This window comes from Ochotona princeps, chromosome 2 (assembly GCF_030435755.1).
Source record: "Ochotona princeps isolate mOchPri1 chromosome 2, mOchPri1.hap1, whole genome shotgun sequence".
NCBI lineage: Eukaryota > Metazoa > Chordata > Mammalia > Lagomorpha > Ochotonidae > Ochotona > Ochotona princeps.
Genome location: NC_080833.1, coordinates 115,755,480 through 115,775,976, shown reverse-complemented (window position 1 = coordinate 115,775,976; position 20,497 = coordinate 115,755,480). Strand labels below are relative to the sequence as shown.

At 42.2% G+C, this 20,497-nt stretch overlaps 1 protein-coding gene across 6 annotated transcripts in view; it reads right to left on the bottom strand.

Annotated features, from left to right (window-relative positions):
* The window catches only part of C2H1orf226 (chromosome 2 C1orf226 homolog), a 237,927-nt gene that overhangs the window by 121,363 nt on the left and 96,067 nt on the right, over nucleotides 1–20,497 (bottom strand). For 2 of the 6 annotated variants that reach the window (XM_058660551.1, XM_058660552.1), the window contains exon 1: nucleotides 4,447–4,585. The exons of 2 other annotated variants lie outside the window; for them this stretch is intronic. Coding sequence is in view for 2 of the 4 variants with exons in the window: in XM_058660548.1 (XP_058516531.1) it covers nucleotides 3,636–3,644 (9 nt within the window). In the remaining 2 variants the exon portion in view is untranslated. Of the gene's footprint in view, nucleotides 1–3,635; nucleotides 3,731–4,446; nucleotides 4,586–20,497 lie in introns of those variants that run through there. 2 more of the 6 variants (XM_058660548.1, XM_058660550.1) reach the window with 2 other exon arrangements.

Sequence of the window (20,497 nt, the reverse complement as noted above, 5' to 3'; positions counted from 1 at the left end):
AAGCCACATCAAAATAAAATGCTCCTCAAGGTCATCTTCAAGCCCTTGCAATAACTTAGATCAGCCTGATACATGCTAATTAACCCTCCTGGTTCCACAGCCCCACTGGAGACGGAAATGTGTCTAACTGATGAGCATGTTCCATCTGTGCTATTTCTGGAGCTCTCCAACGCTTTTTGAAGGGCCTTCTGAAGCAAACCATTTGACAGCATCATAGGATGGCTAAACCACAATGCACCACAAAGGACCTCTGATGCTCTAGCATAAGAACAAACAATGCCAGGCCTGGCACGATAGCATAGCGGTTAAAGTCCTCACCTTGAATGTCCTAGGATCCCATATGGGTGCCAGTTCTAATCCCAGCAGCCCCGCTTCCCATCCAGCTCCCTGCTTGTGGCCTGGGAAAGCAGTCAAGGGCATCCCAAAACCTCGGGACTCTGCACCCCTGTGGCAGACCCAGAAGAGGTTCCTGGCTCCTGACCTTGGATCGGCGCAGCACCAGCCGTAGTGGTCACTTGGGGAGTGAATCATTGGATGGAAGATATTTTTCTTTGTCTCTCCTCCTCTCTGTACATCTGACTTTGCAATAAAAATAAAAAATAAATATTAAAAAGAGAAGAAACAATGTTAGAAAATAAAATTGGAGAAAGATCTAGGTCCAACCCCCAGATCAAGCATCTACCACCTGAGGGAGCCCCAACAAGTGCTTAAACACTCTGAGCTTCAGTCTAGCTACCAATAGAGGGTAACACCAGTTACACCAGGCAGATGACCTGCCCTGCTCCCAGTTTATAGTGACCCTTACTTCAGCATCTTCTGTAATGCACACTAAGCCATGGTATGTATAGACTAATGGAGCAGTTTATAATTAAGAGCCAATTACTCACACATTGTTGTCAGCACCCACTCTCCAAACCATGCTTTCATGACCTTCCTGCTGCTGTAGAAAACCTATCAGCACACATTCTTAAAATGTCCCATTTCTTCCTGTGAAATGAGCAACATATCTCCATCACTAGCCAGCAAGGTAGTAGAGGTGTAGCCAACTTGCCAGCTGTGTCTCTGAAGTCCAAGTTTCTAGTGCTCCATTACCACCCAGTAGGCCCACTGCTTTGCTCTTCAGCCATTCTCATCACTGTCCAGCAAGCATCTCCACACCACTGTTCCCTGTTCTTCCACAAACAGCTCTCTGGAACTCACTTCAGAGCCACTGGCCTCCATGGGGGGAGGAGTCAGCCACAAACAGCACTGGCATTCACTATTCACACACAAGAAGGCTTACGTCATTCCCAGCCAGGTGGGTCCCCCTAACTGCTATTCCCATGCCTATATTCTAGAAATAAATCATAGCCCCACTCCCAACCAAAAAAAGGCCTCCCCATTACTAAATATATACCTAATGAAGACTATGTTCACAGATAGTGACCGAGACCTACTGTGGGCAAAACGCAGAGTGAGATGTGGAGAATGAGAGATGAGCTTAAGACAGAGGAAGATAGAGAACAGCACAAATAGTTCATCTCTCATAAGAAACTCCTAATAAAAATAATAAGAAAATGGCTCCTACTGTACATCTTATAGGCAGTAGAGCCAAGCTGCTCAAAATCACACAGCTCCTGAATCCAGAAATCCTATCTTCTTTCCTCTTCACCCACTAAGCAGCCTCTAGAGGAGCTGACATTATCTCCCCAAGACAGTAATCACCACTTCTTTGTTATAGGATATGGCTGTTTCATATTTTTTAGTTTCATGCATTAAGAGAGAGAAGTTCTTAAACTACTTATCTGTGTCAGCAAAACATTCACAAAAGAAAAAAAAAATGCTTTGAAACTGAAATTCAATGGTATTGCAAAGGAAAAGAAGGCAGACAAGAGGATCTATCCTTGATGGGAAAAGTACAACTTTCTCACAAGGTCATTTCATCCACAGAGGTGGTGACATTTCCTCAGATGGCAGCAACACAGAAGTCAAGGATAAAATTGCTGTGGTCAGGGAAGCCAGGATCACAGTATAGGTTCAAGCATTCACTTATGCAGCTGACCAGAAGCAGAGATTTAGCATGAGAATTCAATTAGGAAAGTATTTATTGGGGACCAATTAGATGCCTAGTCTATAAAGTACTATCCATTAGGACTTCTAGAATCATGGAAATGGTCTATTTGAAAAAAGCACATGAAATGTAAATGGTGTGACCCAGGGACTAATTTTGCTCTACTTTAATTTAAATTGCTTTATGTGGCTGTTACATATTATATTGAATACAAAGCTACAGGGAATACCAAGAAACAAGACAATATGGTCCCTGCACACAAGGTTTTCCTGATACATCTGGAAGGTCAAGAGCAGGACATATGGAACACTAGTTGCCAAGTGAATGGCATGGAGAGCAAGGACTGTATGGACTTGAAATACCTAGGAACGTTGTTACAGACATAGGGATGTGGGCTCTCTGAAAGGATCTAGTAGGAGAGTAGAACTATCCAGGCCCAAGAGGGAATGGCACCATACTACAAGGTTCAGAATTCCTGCAGTCACAGAGCTTATCAGCCTTGGGATTGACTGGAGTTAATGCTAATGAACTTACCAATCAGCAGGTTATTCTCATGAATTATGAAACATTATCCTTCCAAAAAGCCATGAAAACAGAACACTGCAGGTGACATCTGAAGTCTGTTCCCTGGGCAATATGACAGGCAACGTAGTCCCAAGATGCTATCACAGGACTTGTCTAAAACAGTAAGTGATGTCAAGGTGAAGGAGATCTGAAAGCTCCGAGATGAAGCAGGAAAGCAGAGGAGTCAGGTTCTAGATGCAAAACTCAAGACAAACATCTTTATCTAACTCTGGTACCCACAGAGCAAGGACTCCAGTTACAGGTGCAAGGATGCTCCCGATTTGGGGCACATTTTACACTTCATTCACATGCTAGATTTGTTGCTGTTGCTTGCTTGTTTTAATATAGATAGATAGATAGATAGATAGATAGATAGATAGATAGATAGATAGGAGTGAAACTCCCACAGCACCATCAGAGCTGTGTACACAGCAGCTACCTCAGCTGCTGCACAGAAACTCTGAAGTCTCAGGACTTTAGAGAACTTCCCATTGTTCCAAGCAAGAGTCAGTGACCTTTTTTTGCCTTCCCTGGTGGGATGATGGAGAGCCAGAAGGACCCAGATGATGAGTTAAATGGATCTGTCTCACAGAAGCTACTGCTGCTGCTGTTCTGCTCCTAAATGTTGACTATATTTATTGGAAGGCTATTCTTCCCCCTCCTCTTTTTTTTTTAAATCAATCTCACCTCTGACTATTTTTAAGAGAACAGCAGCCTTAAAACTTCCAGCGTCTTAGTGTCCTGTACTTAATAATGAACATTTATAGGAAGAAAAACTTCAGTAACTGGTCAACACCTTGGAGGGAAAAACTCAGAGCCATCTGTTTAACCATGCTCTCTAGACATGGTCCTGATGACAGAATACTGAACACTGAGGGCCGACATTAGCATGGAAAGAGGAATTAGGACAAGACCTCCCAGCCACCTGGCCCAAGACAGGCTCCAGGCTGTGTTCTGAGAGTCCAGCATGAGGGGAGACGGGGAACAGAATCTGAATGCATAAGTCTTAACTTGTGCTTACCATTATCATAATCACAGGGAAATCTCTTCACCCTTCAAAGTCTTCACACCCTCATTTGTGAAAGTTTCTGTTGACTGATGACACTCCTCCATCACCTGTTCAGGAAGGATGTCACATCCTCCAACCACACACACCATCACCAGGGACCCTCTCCTTCAGAGCAGATCTTGTTTGAATGTTTATGCTCAGAAGTAATGATCCAATCAGCACTCATTTTTTGTTATCTATAAACTTCATTAAGGCAGGGTTCACATCTACTTCTCCTTCACTATTATATATGGAATTCCATCACACTAGGCAGCACATAGGTCTCAAATTAACATGTTGTGAACAATTGAATAGATGATTAATTGGACTCATATATGTGAGAATGATCTGTAACATTATGAGACACCATGAAAATATTGTGATTCTTATGTGGTATGAATGATGACAAGAGAATTAATCCTCTTAGCAGCTGGACATCACTCTACTTTCACACAAGTAACAAAACCGCTACATTTAAAGGATACCATTAGCAAAGGGCTCTTACAAGCTGCCCACAGTGCCCTATTTCAGGATTCTCTTCATGATGATGCCAAAATATCTACTCAACTGTGTTCAGATACAGTATTGCTTTATTCTGACTCATAGATGGTCACTGTGGGAGCCTGCTTTAGTCATACGGGCATTTAAAAAGGAAAGATGTTTATTGGCTAAATCTCCAGGATATCAGGAATTGGATCATGGACAATGCACTCTGGCCATGGGCTAGGCTAAGAGAAAAACACCCTAGGTCACACCCCGCCCCCCATCTTCCGTTAAATCTTACTCTATATCAATAGTCCCATGGGCATCAGGAGCCAAAGGAAACTGCAGTAGCCAAAGCCAGGGAGAGCTTGCTCCCCCATGCTGATCCATTCACAGGAACAAAGGCCTTCAAAGTTGCACTGAGCTGGTCTGGAGATGGAAGGCCTTTATGCATGTTTCCAAGGAGATGACTCAGATGCTGTTACCATAGAAACTGTTGCTGCCATCTATTGTCCATCACCCCTTGACAGAAAAGAAAGGGGTAGGGGCTGAGGTTTGATGGAGAAGGAAACAAGAAGAGTTGGATTTAAGTCAAGATGGGGGTTAAATAAAACATATTGAGGTGGCTTCCCAAAGACTTCAATGATGTATACAACAAAAAACTCTAATCTCCAAAGGAAATGAATGAGGGACTGGGTGTTTAGAGTTTGCTATTTGTTTCGCTGGAGTTGGAGTGAATAAAGTGGCACAGAGAATGACCTCCAGTTATCTGTTGGACCTGTCAACCGGGTTCTCTGGGGAAAACTCTCAGGTGTGATGGGAGGCTAATAAATGTCGTCTAGACACACTTCCTGAAGCTGTGCGACCATATGGAAATTCAGGTAAAGTGGTTGGCTTCTTACTGCTTCCCTGCCATAATGTTTTTATTTTTCAGGTAGAAGAGGGGAATGTTAGATGTATCTCTAATTTTTCTATCCTCTAATTCCCACCATTAAAGTGTTAATGATTTTTCACCTAACAAGGGCAGGAGATTATGAGTAAATTAGAGAAGTTAGATAAATGACAAAAGCATATGAGTGACAGAAAACCTAGCATGAAGTCATAAGATCAAAATTTGAAAGTCAGTGTCACCTCTTATTTGCATGACCTTTTGGACACGCCACCTGTTTGAGCCTCAATCGTCTCTTCTATGCCATGGGAGAGGAACTGCTGGTCTACTTTGTACAACACAGGTTTCTCAAAGAGTTAGGTGATCACTTTCCAAATGCCACATTCTTATCAACAAAAAGCTTTTGATTACTCCATGCAGAACCATTATAAACCCGTTTGTGCCATCAGAATCTTTTTTTTAAAAAAGAATTATTTACTTTTATTGCACAGTCAGAGATATACAGAGAGGAGGAGAGACAGAGAGGAAGATCTTCCATCCAATGATGAACTCCCCAAGTGACCACAACAGCTGGAGCTGAGCCAATCCAAAGTCAGGAGCCAGGAGTCTCTTCCAGGTCTCCCACTTGAGTACAGGATCCCAAGGCTTTGGACCATCCTTTACTGCTTTTCCAGGCCACAAGCAGGGAGACAGATGGGAAGCAGGGCTGCTGGGATTAGAATCAGCGCCCATATGCAATCCCTGCACAGTCAAGGCAAGGACTTTAGCAGGTAGGCTACCGCGCTGGGCCCAGAATCTTTGTTTACAAGTTTATTTATTTTTATTGGAAAGATAGATCTACAGAAAGAAGGAGAGAGAGAGAGAAAAGGATCTTTCATCCACTGATTCACTCTCCAAGTGGCCACAATGGCCAGAGCTGAACCAATCCAAAGCCAGGAGTCAAGAGTTAAGAGCTTCTTCCAGATTTCCCATGCATATGCAGGGGCCCAACGCTTGGGCCGGCCATCTATGACTGCTTTCCCAGGCCACAGGCAGGGAGCTTCATACGAAGTGGAGCATCTGGGACATGAATCAGTGCCCACATGGAATCCTGGAGTATGCAAGGTGAGGACTTTAGCCACTAGACTACCGCGCCAGGCCTGCCATCAGGGTGCGGGGAGGGGTGGGGAGAATCCCAGTACCTATGAAACTGTATCACATAATACAATGTAATCAATGAATAAAAAAAAATAATAAGCAGCTCAGGCCCAACTAATTACTATCCTTGAAATTGAGGATGGCCAGATGGAATATGTCCTCTCTAACTTCCTTCTTGTTGAGGCCAGCAGATTATGTGTGGGCATCAAGCAGACAGATCCTTATTTGTCCCCCAAACAACAGTCTTGGGATGGTACATTTCAAAAGGAAACAAGGCTCTCTGGAATAGCAGGAATGGTGGGGGATTGAACATGACAATAAAAAGAAAAAACTGATCTGGCAGGTATATGGTTAAAAACAAAACAAAACAAAAAACACCTGGTACCTGTATAGAGAAAGGGAATGTGAACATTCTGTTCTGAGACCAGAAACAAGCATAGAAATTCTCTTCCGGAGTTTTCATGCCCTTTTTAAAGACAACATAAACTTGAAAATCCCTCTTATGAAATGGGCACTCACAAAGCTGCCAAGCAGGACCCATGGCACCCTAGGACTGCTCCAAGAAAAGTTACTCAAGTCTTAGCAATCTAGGAATCAGACAAAGGAGGCATTCAGGACCATGACAGACAAGGTAGCAAAAAGACAATGCTTCCTCTGGTTCTGCAAAGTTTATTATTTACATTTTTTTTCCAAATAACATTATTATGTACTGTTGGGATACTCTTAGATCAGGGGCATCGGTCTTGAGGGGTAAGATAGGAGGGCTGTGAAAAGGGTAAGGAGAGAAAATATCTTTTCAATCATGGGACAGGTGGCACTAGCTAATCCCTACATGCCAGAAAGGAAGGGACCAAGATAATACAAAGATACAGAAGTGCCAGCTCTTGTGGTAGATCCCTCTTGGTAAGCAACAAGAATCCAGCACCATTCCAAAACCTGTCACAAGGGGCTACTGAGGGGCATCAGGCAAGAGGGCCAATGCCCTGGCTCCTTTTGCGATAAGATTCACTCATGTTTTACCTTTAAATATAACTTCCACAAAGTGACTTTTAGCATTTCAGAAATCCCAACTCTCACAATTTTGTCCAACCTTATAATGGATGTGATTTCCTCTCAACAAAAGTCTTTGCATAATTCATTGCAGCAAATCTTTTTAAAAATAATATTTATTTGGAAGGTACAGTTACAGAGAGAAATTGAGAAATAAAGAGAATCTTCCACATACTGGTTCATTCTCAAATGGTCTTAACAGGCAGGGTTGGGCCGGCCAAACCCAAGAGCCTGAAACTCCATCCAGGTCTACCATGTGGATGCAGGGCCTCAAGCACCATGGTCATCTTCCACTGTTCTCCCAGGCTCAATGCCAGGGAGCCAGATGGGAAGCTGAACAGCCAAGACTTATACCTGCACTTACATGGGATACTGACTACACTGGCAGGGGCTTAACCATTGTGCCATAACACCAGCTGCAAGGCAAATCTTTCTTTTTTTCTTTTTTTTTTTTAAATATTTATTTTTATTGAAAAGTCAGATACACAGAAAGAAGGGGCAACAGACAGAAAGATCTTCCATTTGCTGAGTCATTGTCCAAGCAGCCATAACAATCTGAGCTGGGCCGATCCAAAGCCAGGGGTCAAGAGCCAGGAACCAGGATCCTCCCCCAGGTGTCCCACACAGGTGCAGGGTCCCAAGGCTTTGGACCATCCTTGACTGCTTTCCCAGGGCATAGGCAGGGAGCTGGATGGGATGTGGGACCACCAGGACACAATCTGGCGTTCAAATGGGATTCCAGCGCATGCAAGGCAAGGACTTTAGCCACTAGGCAACCGTGCCAGGCCCAAATCTTTCTAATGAGGACCAACATGCTACTTCATCACTATTCCCTCCACCTCCTCCATTCCACTGATACACTCACAAAACAGAAAGGGAGAACTAGAATAAATGTGACCAGACATTTATAGAGCCTGTGATCCAGACTTTTTTAGTTAAGAGACCAAGAGGCCCACTAAATGACCTGCCCACACTCAGAAAGTCAAGCAGGAGTGGGTCCTGGGTCAGAATCAGTATCTCCTACTTTATCCTTGCAGTACTACTTCTCCCATATATACAACTATCAACACAAGGCCATCTTAACATGCATACCCATATCTCATCTCCTTAACTACACCAAACTCCGTGGATACCAAGAACACTGTTTTTCTTACTAATTCTGTATTTCTTAGTAACTGATTGCATAGCATTCAGTATCAAGCTAAGGCAACTAACTGGAGTGTGGAAGTGTGTTTGGATCAGTTCCTCTCTCTCATTCTTTATTAGGGATCTGGGCTTTGTAAACTGAGACCGGCATCCAACAGCCACCTCCACCATGTATTCTTCGTTCTGCACTGGCCTTGTTTTCTTTCTCTTCTTTGGACTAAAAGATCTTTAAAGACAGGACTGAATCAAATCTTATTCCCTGTATATCTTCATGCCCAACACATATCATTAAAATAAAAATGGAATCAAGAGGGAATTTCAGCTAACCCACACCATTACAGAAATCCAGCTCTCTGTAGGAATAGGGTGCCACTAAATCCTCCCATGAGATACTTTGTTTTCTTGGCTCTCATTCTTCACTTTTTGGGAAGTACTCAAGACACAAGCCTGCCATCTTTAGGAAAAGCCAATAGCAAGCAATGACATCTTTGCCCCCACCAAATGCTTGCTGGTATAAATAAAACACTTAAAAGGAGTCAGTGGATGTATTTTAAGCATTTTAGTTTAAGGGAAAACAAACTTTCATCTATCATCATTAAAGCATCCCTCCTGGGACTTATAGAAAAAGATTACCAACTCCATGGGCAAAAAGAATACTCTAGTTACTTTACTGACATTCTGACACACCCCAAAATCAAGCTGGTATTTTGGCTTAAACAGATGTTCTCAGTACAATCACTTCTTCACCAAACCTGATCAGTTGACAGGATTAAAATGTCTCATTCACAAAGCAATGTCTAAAACATAATTGCTGTGGACATGTGGATTGATTCCAGTCTGGTCTATTACACTTAGGCTGCTGTGAGCATTCATGTGCAAGTCTCTGCACAAGACAATATGCTTTCAATTCTCTTGGGTAAATACCCAGAAGAGAACGGCTGGATCAGATGGTAAGTGTGTGTTTAACATTGTAAGAGATTGCAAACCTGTTTTTCCAAAGTAGCTGTTCCATTTTGCCTTTCCACCAGAAATACTTGAGAAATTCAATTTACTGACATCTTCATTGACAGTGAATACGGTCAGTGTCTGCAGGTTTTAGTTATTGCTACAATTATGTAGGAGCATCTCATTAGTTTTAATTCACATTTCCCTATGACTAATGGTACGGCGCATCTGTTTCTGCGCTTATTTGCCATGTCAATATCTCCTTTTGTGATATATCTGTTCAAATTTAGGGCCCACTTTTCAAATGTGTTGTTTTATTAATGAATTTCTTTGTATATTCTGGATAAAAGCCTTTTGGACAGAAATATTCAACTAAATGTCTTACTGTTTCCTTCAACTCTTCCTTGGCCTGAGCTTGCTCTCCTGATCCTCTGCCACGGAGTGCTAAAACTACCCTAGACAATTTTGAGGACAGGAGGAAGTAATGGTCTTCCCACAAACTCCTACTGCCCTGTGTAGTCAAATCAGGGAGCAGCATACACATGGCAGCCCTGAGAGCCACTCAAATGCATGTGAAGAAGTTGACACAAGACTCTGTTTTCTCTAAAGATGCACTAACTCTAAGCCAAAAGTTCTCAACTGGGAGCCAGTGGTAACATGTGGCCATGTCCAGAGACACTTGTTTGTCACATCTGGGTGCTGGCAACTCCTGGGGAGAATACAAAGCTACAACAAAATATCTTAAAATGCACAGGCAAACCCTAATCTCACCCTCCAAACAGCAAAGAATTACCTCTGCTTTTGGAAATAATCAAAATGGTGGAATAGGATAAGGACATGTTTAAACAGATGGAGAAACATTAGCCAGTGTGATGTAGAGAGGGCACATTTCAGAAAACAGGAGAGGCCAGAAAGACAGGAGGGGGGTACCTGGAGACTGAGAGACATGGGAAAGCAGCAGACACAAAGGTGTGGTGTTGCAGTGACCCATAACCCAGCAGCATTCAGCAACCAGAGATCTGAATCACACCAGCAGCCAGAACTCCACCAGCAACAATATGGGAAGAAACATTACCTGGAAGCTCGGGAGGGGAACCCAAACAAAGAATTGCCCGTCCTGCTGGTCTGTTTGATTTGACCAGAAACTGAGACAGAGCAACAGATCCCAGATGGTCGGTGAGGGAACAGGGTGGATTTCACAGCCCAGTCCGCACACTAAAGTCATATTAGGCACCATTTTGCTTAAGGAGGCAAGGGCTTTGGACAGTACTGTGCATGCACTGAGCTGGGAGTGAATTCATTTCTGGCTAAGTGAACTACAACAATGTGGCATCTTACAGGTTCCAACCAAAACAGGTTCGGGTAGCGCTCAGACCTGATGGCCAGCAGATCAAAAGCTATAGTAGTGGCATATTAGGCACCATTTTCTAAGGTGTGGCAAACAGAAGCTTTAAGACTGCAGGGACAATAGTGAACTGCAAACTCACTGAGGTCAGTACATTGCGCTGGTCCCACAGGAAAATAATATTGACTTCAGCCTCATACAGGTCAAAATAAGTCCTTGTGGCCTTTAGACTTAATGGCCAACAGGTTTTGCAAGATCAGCACCAACAACAACCTAAGTATATAGGATTTCTGATGTCTCTCTAATCCTTGGAACTGCTTGAACCAGAAGTGGGAGAAAGGTCGTACAGACAATGGTGTAGCCTCAGCATGGTATAACAGGAGGTAGAGAGTGGTAAGCCAGGCACTGGGGCTACAGAGACCAAGGTAGAAGTCTAACATAAGAACTTAGACTTAGAACTCGCTGGAGGGATGGCATCAGTGAATGCAAACAAAGAGCAGTGTACCAACTGCAATAAGTAAAATTCAACTGTAGACCTATGAGTGACACAGCTTAGAAACCTGCCCCAAGGAGAAGAAGCTGATAACCAGAAGTATTTTGACCAGGAGCAAAAGAACAGACAGAGGCACAATGAATATTACTGAAGACTTTCTGGCAAAGGAGCAAAACCCTTTGCCAACCTCAGAGTTAACTGAGGAATACATCAAGAAAATGGGGGATCCAGAATTCAAGACACTTATTACAAAGCTTCTTATTAACAACGAGAAGTACGTAATACAGGAGTTCAAGAAATTTAAGGAATATGTTGCACTGGAAATGAATCAAATGAAAGCTGATATATCAGAAACTAAGAATACAATGAAGTAAATTAAAAGTACAGTGGAGAGTCTCCAAAATACAATGAAGGAGGCAGAAGAAAGAATCTAAAAATTAGAAGATACTTCTGCCACCAGGGGGAAAAAAACAAAAAGTTGAAAGCAGAGCTGGGTCAAGCTAAAAAAGTATTCAAGAAATGAAAGACACTATAAAAGGCGAAACAGAAGAGTTATGGGAGTTCCAGAAGGTACAGAAAGAGAAGCTGGGTTTAAAAACATATTTAATGATGGGCTCGGCAGCGTGGCCTAGTGGCTAAGGTCCTCGCCTTGATTCCATATGGCCACTGGTTCTAATCCCGGCAGCTCCACTTCCTCTCTATCTCTCCTCCTCTCAGTATATCTGACTTTGTAATAAAAATAAAATAAATCTTAAAAAAAACATATTTAATGAAACAATAAGGGAAATTTTCCTTAAACTGAAGAATTAGAAAGTAATATCCAGAGGGCCACAGACCTCCCAACAGGATTGACCAAAAGTGATCTTTACAGCGACACATGATAATCAAGCTCTCTTCAATCGAACATAAGAAAAAGATTCGTAAACATGTACATGAAAAAAAATCAATTGACATATAAAGGAATGCAAATTAAATTCACAGGAGACTTCTCAGAGGAAACTCTACAGGCCAGAAGAGGATGGAGGAGTGACATATTCCAGATAGCAGAGATAAAATGGCAAAAAAAAATTGTCAGCCTAGGGTAACGTACCCAGAAAGGCTTTCCTTGGTCTTTGAAAATGAAATAAAACTGGGACCGGCGGTGTGGCCTAGCAGCTAAAGTTCTCGAAGGCCTTCAACGCCCCAGGATCCCATATGGGCGCCGGTTCTAGTCCCAGTAGCTCCACTTCCCATCCAGCTCCCTGCTTGTGGCCTGGGAGGGCAGTCGAGGATAGCCCAAATCCTTGGGACTCTGCACCTGTGTGGAAGACCTGGAAGAAGTTCCTGGATCCTGGCTTCAGATTGGCATAGCATCGGCCGTTGCGGCTCACTTGGGGAGTAAATCATCGGACGGAAGATCTTCCTCTCTGTCTTTCCTTCTCTCTGTATATCTGATTTTCCAATAAAAATAAATAAATCTTAAAAAAAAATGAAATAAATTTTTCCACAGTAAAGAAAAGTTACAAGAACTTGCCTCTTCCAAACCTGCTCTGTAAAGGATACTTAAAGATATTCTTTTGACAGAGACGAAAATAGCACCCACCAAAACAAAAGGCAAATGTGAAGACATCCCAGTAAAACAAGAACAGAAGACTAAATCAATGAACAACCCATTGCTAAAATGACAGGACCAAATTACTACCCATACATATTAACCCTGGATGCAAATGGCTTAAACTCATCAATCAAATGGCACAGATTAGTAGGCTGGATTAAAAAACAGAGCCCATCTCTTTGTTGCCCACAGGAGACACATCTCATCAACAAAGATCAGCAGAAAGTGTATCTCATGGATTTTGGTCTTTTTTGTAGTTTTCCCTCTTTAAAACGCTTTCTTCTGATTAAATTACTCAATGACTCATAGATCATACAGTAGCATTTTCTTCAAGAAGGTTCTTGATTTTCTTTTTCATTTCTTCAGTGACATATTCGTCATTCAGTAAAACATTATTTAACTTCATGGCATTTTTCATTTTTTTCTTCCTGTTGTTGATTTTGTTTTGTGGCTTTTCATTTAAGGGGATGTGTAGTAACTGTGTAAAGGAGACTATCATATCCAGATGTGAGGATACAATTCAGTACGCATCTCTACTTCCAGACAAAGATGGACTCCCAATGGAACTGTTCACTATATCTTGACAATAGGATGCTGAACTCTCTGCCATTGCCCATGCCCACGATGATGGACATATGACTGTGTATGAAGAATTATACTATTGTAATAATATAGGGGAACTCCGTGAGGGGGAAAGGGAAATCCCAGTGCCTACTGAACTGTATCATAAAATGATGATAATAATAAAGAAAAGTAAAAAAACTTACAAGAATTACCTTTGCTTTCAATCAATTTACCTCTGTTTTTGGATAAAGTAATACTTACAGTATAATAGAAAGCATAATGATCTGAAAGCCAGGAAATCTGGGTTCTGGTTCTAGTTCTGGCATTAAGTAGGTATATAACCTACCTTATGAAAATCACCAAATTTATCAAAGAACAAGATTCCTTACTTGAAAAACACTACGCTAAATTATCTCTATGTTCTTCTCCACCAGCAAAGAATATAATCCTATGACTGATTAAAACTTCAGAAAATTTGGAGAGTCAAGAAAATCCCCTTATACTCTGCATTTAAGCAATTTCACAAGACAGCAAGAAAGGCTGGTTCATGGAAACAGCCCCTGAGTGCATCTCACAGGGGAGGGTCGAAATCAGCCGCTCACCTCAGCAGGGATCTGCCAACTACAGAAAGGAGGGAAGGCTCCCAGAAACTGACAGACCGAGTTCAGATACTCCCTCTGTAAATCCTGCTCTGAAAATCTGAATTTTTCTCTGCTCTCTAGTCCACTCCCACTTTGCCCATCTTCAGTGATAAAAACATGAGCTCAAGAGCAAACTTGCCTTCACAGCAGAGCAGGTGAAAATCCTCAAGGCCTGATTTGCCTCCAGATTCTCTATCTTACAAGGGAGACTGAACTAATGAAATCATGTCGTTGAAAATTCAGAACTCTAATGGAAGGAAAGTCATCTCATGGCAGGACCCTGGGACTGGCCTGGGTGCAGGCCCAGACAACTTTAACACTGAATTCTAATTCAGTTTCTGCCACTCATGCCCTCTATAGGGCTCACAGCATCCTTCAACAATTCTTACAACAGCTGTTTTTCAGGTTAAATAAAATTGGAAATGACTCCTATGGGTCCATCCTAGAATGAACAGACAAGTAAGATCTCAAATAGCTCATGGGTAAAGTCCTTTCACTGAAAATTCGAAATATTAATTAAGGAAGAATGTTTACAAGGACATTCTGCCTCTCAGAAGTAATCCCAAGAGTTTCCCATGGATCTGTCTGTTGATAGTATTATGATTTTCACCACAGTTGATAAATTACCAAGAAGAGCAAAGGGCTGGGCATTTGGCACGGCAGTTAAAATGATGCTTGGCATACCCACATTCCATATCACGGTAGCTGGGCTTATGTCCCAGACCCTCACTCTTGATTCCAGCTTTCTGCTGATGAACACAGGGGAGGTAGCAGAAGATGCTTCAAGTACTTGGTTCACTGACATTTAGGTAGGACACTTGCACCGAGTTCCTGGCGCCTGACTACAGCTTGATCCTGGCCCAGTCACTGTAGGCCTTGGGGAGTGAACCACCAAATGGTAGCTCTGTCTGTTAACAAAAAATCAAATACATAATAAAATGCAAAAAGGGAGCAAGGTGAGAGTATGTACTTTTCCCTTTAAAGCGATGGCCTAACTGGCAAGGAGACTACATTCTTCTCTAGCAATTTCCCAACAGGCTGAGGGCAACCACTGGGACACATCATTGACTGCCACCATTTTCTCCTCCCTGTCTTCCTTACACTAAGGGAGGAAAGGAAAGCATCCTAAAAGCACAAGGAAAAGTGGAACGCCAAAGAGAGACCCAAAACACAGCTATTGTTATTGAAGATGCTCATAGCATCAGCTCTCTTCATCACCTATCCCATTTGCCAGTCCTCTTTCGATGAATCAGCAGCTTGTGGTACCCTAAGAAGCACGTTTTGTTGCAATTGTTGTTGTTGTTTTTCCCTAGCTGCAGCCTTTACTCTTGTCTGTTAAAACTACCCTCAAAGGACACGTCGAAGCACCGCCACTACAGACTTTGCTAACAGGGTAACTAATCAGGGTATCAGGCCTAAATGGAGGCCACTCTTCATTACCAACTTAAAGACTAAAAACCGTAGGCTCCATTAGTGGTGGTCACTTATTTCATCAGGCTTCCGTCACTGTCTGCTTTGTGTGACTGCATGAGTGTGACAGCTCAAACCCAAAACAACGTGTAAAATAAATTCCTCTTTATTAAAGAATGTTCATTTCACCTCATTATGCTTCTTTTGCCTGCGCTATCTCTCCTTCCCAGAGATGAAATAGCAATCAAGGCTAGAACAGGACTGGAGGTTTCAGGATCACTACTAAAGTAAAAGATTTTAAGTAATTTCATCTCTTGTGACTTGATCCAATTTTTAGCTAAAAATTTGTTTCTTTAAGATTTAAAATTAGCAATTTTTCCCATTTGGCCACTTCTCAGGTAAGTATTATATAGATATAGATATAGATATAGATATAGATATAGATATAGATATAGATATAGAGATATAGATATAGATATAGATATACACACGTGTGTATATAGAATGTTTATAAGGTAAACAATATATACAATTATACACATAAATATATGTGCATATGTTTACCTGCATGTATATGTATATACACATATACATACAAATACACTACTATTTTCTCTTTTAAACAGGAATATCAGTATCACAAAGTGAGGGAATCTATAACAATCATAATACAGAGAAAAGGGTACCTTGCCATATACATGGTATAAGCCAACGAAGCAATATTTATAACTATTAATCAAATGATATGGGGCCCGGCGGCATGGTCTAGCGGCTAAAATCCTCGCCTTGAAAGCCCCGGGATCCCATATGGGCGCCGGTTCTAATCCCGGCAGCTCCACTTCCCATCCAGCTCCCTGCTTGTCGCCTGGGAAAGCAGTTGAGGACGGCCCAATGCTTTGGGACACTGCACCCGCGTGGGAGACCCGGAAGAGGTTCCTGGTTCCCGGCATCGGATCGGCGCGCACCGGCCGTTGCAACTCACTTGGGGAGTGAATCATCGGACGGAAGATCTTCCTCTCTGTCTCTCCTGCTCTGTGTATATCTGGCTGTAATAACATGAATAAATCTTTAAAAAAAAAATCAAATGATATGACATGTACACAATTATTATATTCCATATGCATTAACTTCTACATACAAGACAAAATGCATGGCCTGTCTCCACTGGATGCCCTGAGTGTTGCTCCTCTCAACTATAGGAGGCTGAAGCTCCTAGTTACTATTTTCATGCAACAACTACAGCTGCAATTGAACCTTCATTTCATTTTGTTCACAGGTTTGTGAAACTGTGAACCACAGGTGGAAAATGTGCAAAGGCTCAGCTGAGCCAGTCACCGCGTGGGGTTTTCATGCAGTTTCAGAATAATTTGGCTAAGGCTGTAGGTCCCAGAAAGTTTGTCCACGCTGGATGTCCAAGGCAGCTCACCCACGCAACTGGCAGTTGATGCTGACTGGCATCAGTGCCCACACGCAGCCTCTTCACATGACTACACTGGGTGAGTTGGACTTAGCTACTTGGCTAGCATTCATCAGTATGAGGGACAGCTGTCTGGCCTAGCCTCAAAAATCACATGCTTCCTCCTGCTTTCGGTTGGCTACAAGCATGCCATAAAGGGCAGTTCAGATTCAGGGGGACTCACAGGCTTCATCTCTAGAGAAGTGTCATTTGCAAAAATGTTAAAACCTCCATTCAGTTGAGGTCAGAAAACATGTCTACTTCACTACTCCATCTCTCAAGCCTAGCCAAGTATCTGACACATAGCGAACACTCAATAAATGGATTGGGAGGAAGGGAAGGAGAGGAGATGAAAAAAAATGGACTTCCAGAATAAGGAAATTCTTACATTTATTTTTTTGAGAACAAAGGTTATTTATTCTCCGTGAGCTTTTTTCTTTCATTCATTGCTGCAGCAGGGATATTGCATTCAACTTTCATGGAATTGTGGCTTGCAATAAGAGAGATAATCTAAGAAGAGGTTTTTTTTCCTCCTGGGTCTGTAGATAAAGCCAGACTAGAGCGGGCACCCTGTGGCCAGGTTCTCCTTGTTCAGAGAATGTTAATAGCCACCCCGTTGGCTGATGCTGAGCTCTCTTATCTCATCTGGAACCTTCCCTTTTCTTTCCTCAGTCAAACGAAACCCTGGAGATTAACCTCCAGCTCTAGCTCTTTCTAGAAAGGCCAAGTAACTCTGCTGTCACTGGGATTACAAATTCTGTCTCCTATTCCACAGCCTCATGCGAGCTGCTTATTCCTCTGACTCAGTCTCATCTGTCAAACACTGATGATGACATGGCTGACCCAACAGTCATGAGGATTGAACAAGTAGATGGGTATATGGAGCACTCAAAGCAAGGGTAATGAGCTATCATCTCTTTAGCCTTTGAAGATCTCTCTTTCCCCAGAACTCCATGCTCTACCCCTCATGAACACCCAGAGTGCCAGGTCTTCTTGTACTTGTGTCCCATTCTATATGCAACCTCTTCTTAGAAGCATCAATCTTTCAAAGCACACAGCTGGGGGCCTGGCATATGCTGAGACTATCATCACCACTAGAGAATTACACTTCTGTCTCAAATGCTGCTTTCCATCTGGCCTCCTCTCCCCTTGTCTCAGTCATCTCCACTTCTCAATTCAGATGTTCCCTTTCAAGCAGCTTTTCCCTCTGTCTTAAATCTACAGTTGATGACTCTTCATCCAGAGCCACTGCTTTAACTAGCAGCCTTTCTTTGGGTTACAGCAAGACACATGCTGAGGAGCTGTCTGTGGGCTACATTGCACAGTCATCCTTTCTGCTACGAACACTTGCACTACCTACACACTGCATAACCATGTACCATTGCCCTCCTTCCAGCATGCATGCATCACTTTTATCCAACTCCACTATAATCTTTCTGTGATGTGTGTGCCACCTGCAGCAAACTGGGAGCTATGCAAGGGCAAGGCCATAGTTTCCTGAAACATCAGCTCCAGTACATAGTATAGTACCTAGCACTTCACAGATGCTTGATAAATATTTGTCAAATACTTAAATAAGCTATTGAAAAGATGATTGTCTTGAATCCTCCTCCTGGGGCTGGTCTATTTGCTCCAGAGAATCAAAGTGTAAACTCAAAGCTACCTAGTAATACATGTTGATGTTTTACTATCATCCACACATTTGTGGGTTTTGTTTTGTTTCCAGACTCTTCATTCATCCATACATTGTAATTCAGGTTCCAGCTGAAAAGAGTGCTGAGTGGGAGGGTCCAGCAGCCAGATGGGCAATGGTACTTCTGCAAATGCAGCTCTCCCTAAGCCATAGCAGAGCCTGCCTTGCCAAGAGAACAAGAGTGCCTTAACACACACCAGTTAGCATGGGGTACAAGAATGAAACCTGGGGCCAATTGTGAACATCATGTGGCTCCTGCATTCAGTAAACTGGCAGTACTTGTGGCCTCTTAAATAGGAAAAGACAGTTCAGGTAGCCTCACTGAGTCATGAAGGTATGGGTTTCAAATCATGTCTCAAGGCAGTAGTTGGGTGAGTGAATGTAGAGGGAAGAGATGAAGCTGTCTGGTGGTAGGAGCAGCACCAACCTGGCCACCAGAAAGCCTGGTCAGAGCACTGGGTCTGTGTTACTGGAACAAGTTACCTGCTCACCATGTCCATAGCCTCAAGGGTCAGCAAGAAATTTGTAGGCCTTTCTACTCATGGAGTTATTTTGAGAATAAAATCAAACATCAGTGAAAGTCATCTGAAAGCAAATTATTCTCTAAATTATTATTAACATCAAATCACATCATTTCTCTGCATTATCATAACTTATACATTGCTTTTCCTAGCGGGATACTTTGCTGTCACTCCTATCCCTGAAAATGGCCTATTTGTCTTAGCTAGTGATGCAAAGACAGGATTCCGGCACTCAGAAATTACTTCAGGTATTTTCTTGGGTCCTTGAGACTCACAGCCCAGTATCTGGCCCTCATCAGGGTCACTAAATATTTGTTTGACTATAAGTAATGAGTTTATCTGTGTGCATGTGCATACATATACAGGTGTCCATTCACCATTACACATCTGCAGGAAATCAGACTATGCAAACAACAAAGAAATCCCATTGGAGTAAGTAGGAAGAAAGCAGCATAGTTGAATGTCAAATTTCATTGTACTCAAAGTAAGACTCAAAAGCCCAAGCAGTCCACTGAATCTTAGAAATACACGACTTGCAAAAATCAGATCAAAGAGCAGGCATTGTGGTGCAGTGGGTTAAGCCATCCCTTGGGAGATTTGTATTTCATAATAGAGTGGCTAGTTCAAGTTGCTACTACTCTACTTCCAGTCCAGTCTCCTGTTAATATACATTTTCCTGTTATTACATGAATATATAGACAATTATATAATCATGGTTCAAGTACTTGAGTCCTCTGCCTTCTATGTGGGAGACTCAGATAGAGTTCCAGCCTGCTCTTACTTCTGTGGTCATTTAAAGAATGAACCAGCAAATGGAAGATATGTTTCCTCTCCTAACCCCAACCTTTGAATAAATAAATACTTTTTAAGAAAAATCCAATCCAACTTAGTAAGTGGGGGAAAAGAAATAATAGGATCTGCATATTAGAATATGCTTCATGGATACCTTTCCCAGATAAGCCTGCTGAGTACAACCTAGAGGCACCTGCCCACATCAGCAGGGGCCACCTGAGGTTCACATCTAAGTTGGTTTCAGTACTTTTCTCACAGTAACCCTTCTTCTCAACACCATCACAGCCAGTAAATGTTGGCCTGTGAATGAAAACAGACATTTAAGCAAAGAATCACAGTAAGCTATACATGAATGTCTTAAATTTAATATAAAGCCTATGAATATACATTTTTCACTGATATTTTTCTGTAAATTGGAGACCTTTTCTCCAGAAATAGGTCTTTAGATCAATTTCCCCAAATTGCTTGCACCAATCATTTTGATTCTTATTTCTAGTTTTGCGTGATTCTAAAAGAGTTAAAAAAATAAATAATTCTGGCAGCTGGAATCCTTTTAAAATTTTTAGTTTTCCCTCAACAATTTTTTTATTATTATCTTCTTTATACTTAGTTGACTGGCAACTCCTTCAGTAAAAACTCAGTTTTTTTTCAATTTTGGCCAAACAACTTACTTTTA